At 40.8% G+C, this 4,417-nt stretch overlaps 2 protein-coding genes across 2 annotated transcripts in view; one reads left to right on the forward strand and one right to left on the reverse strand.

Moving 5' to 3' along the window:
* ABCC2 (ATP-binding cassette, sub-family C (CFTR/MRP), member 2) overlaps nucleotides 1-1,302 on the reverse strand; it is a 71,292-nt gene extending 69,990 nt beyond the window's left edge. The window contains exon 1 of the mRNA XM_005885454.2: nucleotides 1,063-1,302. The gene's annotated coding sequence lies outside the window, so the exon portion shown is untranslated. The remainder of the gene's footprint in view (nucleotides 1-1,062) is intronic.
* Nucleotides 1,303-3,742: 2,440 nt separating this feature from the next.
* On the forward strand, nucleotides 3,743-4,287 carry LOC102263201 (non-histone chromosomal protein HMG-14). The gene has a single exon (XM_005885366.2). It carries the CDS (start codon nucleotides 3,843-3,845, stop codon nucleotides 4,146-4,148), a length of 306 nt encoding a protein of 101 aa, XP_005885428.1. The 5' UTR covers nucleotides 3,743-3,842; the 3' UTR covers nucleotides 4,149-4,287.
* Nucleotides 4,288-4,417: the final 130 nt, after the last annotated feature.

Raw genomic sequence — 4,417 nt, forward strand, 5'->3', positions numbered from 1 at the left:
AAAATCAAGTGAATAAATAATCTGATGAACTGGTGATTGTAATAGAATCAGGGACATAGAAAGAGAATGGACTGACTATTCTTGGGGGCAGGGGAGAAAGGGGTGTGGGGGTGAGTGAAGAGATTAGACAACAATCATGCACCTATGGATGAGGACAGTGGGTGGGGAGTGAGGGCAGAGGGTGGGGTTGAAACTGGGTGGAGGGGAGTTATGGTGGGAAAAAAGAGTAACTAATGTAATAATCTGAACAATAAAGATTTAATTAAAAAAAATAAAAATAAAATAAAAATCCATCAGTGAAGACAGAAAGAATCCTAAATGAGGCAAAGCAGGGGTTGATTTGGCCCATAAGCCAAGTCCAGTTGACCCCTGTTTTCAACTGACCCTTGTTTTTACATTTTTTAACTATAAAACTCAACCTGAACAGTCTGTCCATAAGGACTCTTCAATTGGACTCTTGGTCCACAAAGCCCCAAATATTTACTATATGACCTTTAAAGAATAAGTTTGCTAACCCCTAAACTAAACTCCAGAAATGACAAGACCTTCTAAGATAGAAGAGAGCCATAGCAGCTTTCATCTCTGCCTAAAGCAGAGCAGGAGGAGAAGCCTACCACTAATGGCTCCCTAACTTCTAACGAATCTTTCAGGGCCATGTGTGGGGAAATGGCTCGGGAGAAACCAGCCTAACTTCTAACGAATCTTTCAGGGCCATGTGTGGGGCTGGCATCTAAAAGAGCCCCAGAAATAGTCACACTGCACTGTCCCCAGCTCTTTGTCACACTGGTCTTCACCAACTGCTGAGATTCATACTACAAAATGGGAGGGAACAGTTAGGAGAACTGAGAGAAAACTCCCTATGCACTCTAAGCTTTCACCTCTGGAAGACTTAAAAACAGCTAACAGAAACCCCTCCCATGCAATTCCACCTTCACAGAGAGTAAAGCAGCCCCATTCATTCTTGGAATGGCTAACGGAAGCAGCAAGCAGCGGGCAGAAGGGGTTGATATCTCCACAACAACCCAGAGAATTTTATCAAGAATTTTCCCACCTAAGACTTACCATCAAAGTATGCAGCATGAAGGTGCGCCTTGTCCCAGCTTAGATCCCGCAGGTCCACAGCTCACCTTCCCTGGCTCATCTGGTAAGTGGTACAGACAGTGATTAAGTTTTTTGGCTCTTAGAAGCCAAGTCATTTTTCAGATTTGCATTTATTCAATATTCTTCCCCTCTGGCGTCAGTGATGTAGGATTTTGGTTCTCTGACCATTGGTGGTGATTTCTGCCAGGTGGCTTTCTTTCTTTCTTTCTTTCTTTCTTTCTTTCTTTCTTTCTTTCTTTCTTTCTTTCTTTCTTTTCTTTCTTTCTCTTTCTTTCTTTCTCTTTCTTTCTTTCTTTCTTCTTTCTTTCTTTCTTTCTTTCTTTCTTCCTTTCTTTCCTTTCTTTCCTTCCTTCCTTCCTTCCTTCCTTCCTTCCTTCCTTCCTTCCTTTCTTTCTTTCTTTCTTTCTTTCTTTCTTTCTTTCTTTCTTTCTTTCTTTCTTGTCTAAAGTTTTCAGGTGGCTTTCAATAAAAATCCATTCGTTGGCTGGTGGCAGATACCAGGAAAAACTAGTTTGTTAACCTTGTTTGTTTTTGTCTGTTTGTCTTGAAGATTCTGGTATTTCCTGGTATTTATAATTGCAAGTTTGAGAAGTTAATACCATGTGCTTCTGACCAGCAATAGAATGCACTGTGTACATTTGCTTTGTATGTGCACCCATATAGGTTCCTATTATTCTAAATATCAGAGTCTTCTTCCTCCCTCTAAACATCTAGGTTTTTTTTCATGTTTACCCATTTGTTGTAAATATCTGAAAAATGGAATTCTTATACCAGGGAATGATGAAAATATCCAGTAGGTCTCTATAGGAACTTTTGACTTTAATAAAGGACAGTATCTTAGGGGAGCCTTAAAACAGACAGGAACAAAATCCATAACAGACAGGGGTCAGCTTTTTTGATTAGCATACTAAAGTCTCTAAATGAACCCAATGAACATCAAGAAAGACAAAAGCATACAGCAAGCAGCGGCCCAATTACTTTCTCATATTATTATGTTTTTGGGGACTTTTATTTGTTTTTAAGATTTTAAAATTGATTTTTAGAGACACAGGAAAGGAGAGGGAGAGAGAGAGAAACATCAATGTGAGAGCAGAACATCAATCTGCTGCCTCCTGCATGCCTCCTACTGGGTTCGAGCCCACAACCCAGGCAATGTCCCCTGACCTGGAATCAAACCAGCAACCTCCCAGCGCATGGAATGACACCCAACCAACTGAACCACACTGGCCAGGGCTCATATGATCATGTTTTATGACTTATTTACTTCCAAGGTATTTCTCATCCATAATTGGGTCAACTAAATTTTGACAGAAATTTGTAATGTTTACCTTCTAGTTCCTCAATATGTACATTCTAAACTACTCATGTAATCAAATGGTCTTCTCATACTTATCACATAAATGTATGGAAGCATGAATAAAACCTGGATAAAAATAAGGTGCCAATGTTTGTTAGAGATTGTGATTATTCTCATACTTGCTGCCTGCTTCCACGGTTAAATATCTGAATGATTAAATGTGATATGGCCATTATCCCATCAACATCCAACCGATGACATTTTTTCAAAAAGGGAATGAAATCCTCATGTCTGAATCCATTCCTTTAGGAGCTAATTTTGACCAAAGAGGGGAAATGAGAAATTCTGATGAGTGAAATTATTGGTACTAACCTGGCTTACCTGAAGTGGTGATACTAATGGCACATGGGGAGACATTAGACAGCTCTGTCATGCTTGCTTCAAAGCCAAACTCCAAAGGCTTTATAGAAAATTCACAAATACCTGAAATTGGTTTCCATGATGACCCAGCCAGCATACTTGATATTGGCCTTCCCATACTTTGCCCCCAGCTAATCAGCTTAATAAAAAAAAACAAAAAAAAAACACACACACCTTATTTTTCCTAATCTGTATACTTTCCTTCCTTCCATCTCTTTTATAAATCTGGTTTTGCCTTTGTGTATTGACAACAGTGTAGTAACAATCTCCCTCATGTATAAAAGCACTTGCATACAGACATCTTACTAAATATCTGAACTGTTCTTTGACAATGATGTCAATCTTCTACCTCTCTACTTAACAGATGGAAGAGGATCTATTGCCTGGGTTCATCTAGCAAGTAGTTGGAAGAGCAAATTGGCTATGCTTGGAAATGTTCATTGGGACTGAAGAGAAGACCTAGTGAGTAGTATGGTATGAGTAGGATCATTTTCTAAAAATAATATGTAAGTCCCCTGCGATGTCTACTGCAAATAAGAGGAACAAAAGTAATTGATAGGAATTATAATCATGTGTGGGACAGGTGTATGTAAGAAATCTCTATGTTCAGCCCTGACTGGTTTGGCTCAGTGGATAGAGCATCGCCCTGTGGACTGGAGGGTCCCAGGTTCGATTCCGGTCAAGGGCATGTACCGTGGTTGCGGGCACATCCCCAGTGGGGAGTGTGCAGGAGGCAGCTGACCGATGTTTCTCTCTCATCGATGTTTCTAACTCTCTATCCCTTTCCCTTCCTCTCTGTAAAAAATCAATAAAATATATTTTAAAAAAAAGAAATCTCTATGTTCAATTCTTCTGTGAACCTAAAACTGTTCTAAAATATAGTCTATTTAAAAAAAAAAAAAGCAAAAAATTAAAAAGCAACTGGCAGGATTCTCCCACTGCCCCCATCGCGGGCCGAGCAGCTTGGGCGGTGGGAGATGTGGCAGGGGCCAGGCAGTCCAGGTTCGCCAAGCCACTAGGCACGATGCCCAAGAGGAAGGTCAGCTCTGCGGAGGGGGTGGCCAAAGAGGAGCCGAAGAGGAGGTCGGCCAGGTTGTCAGCCAAACCCGCTCCTGCAAAAGTGGAAGCGATGCCCAAAAAGGCGGCAGGAAAGGATAAGTCTGCAGGCAAAAAAGTGCAAACGAAAGGGGGGGAAAGGGCAAAGGGAAAGCAGGCGGAAGTGGCTGACCAGGAACCTAAAGAAGATCTACCTGCGGAAAACGGAGAAACTAAAAACGAGGAGGAGCCCACCTCAGATGAAGCAGGAGAAAAAGAAGCCAAGTCTGATTGATGTCACATACCAGGTCTTATCGGTGGTCCCTGTCTCCCTTCTTGTACAATCCAGAGGAATATTTTTATCAACTATTTTGTAAATGCACGTTTTTTAGTAGCACTAGAAACATCTTTAAGAAGGAGGGAATTCCACCTCATCCCATTTTTTAAAGTGCAAATGCTTTTTTTTAAGAGGTGAAATCATTTGCTGGTTGTTTATTTTTTGGTACAACCAGAAAATAGTGGGATATTGAATATGGGAGACTTTGATTGTCTTGGGTGTCAGCT

Source organism: Myotis brandtii, unplaced genomic scaffold (assembly GCF_000412655.1).
Source record: "Myotis brandtii unplaced genomic scaffold, ASM41265v1 scaffold902, whole genome shotgun sequence".
In the NCBI taxonomy this organism is placed as follows: Eukaryota; Metazoa; Chordata; class Mammalia; order Chiroptera; family Vespertilionidae; genus Myotis; species Myotis brandtii.

Bases quoted from the DNA above. Each gene is read 5' to 3' on its own strand.
- LOC102263201 (XM_005885366.2), top strand. From the start codon at position 3,843: ATGCCCAAGAGGAAGGTCAGCTCTGCGGAGGGGGTGGCCAAAGAGGAG.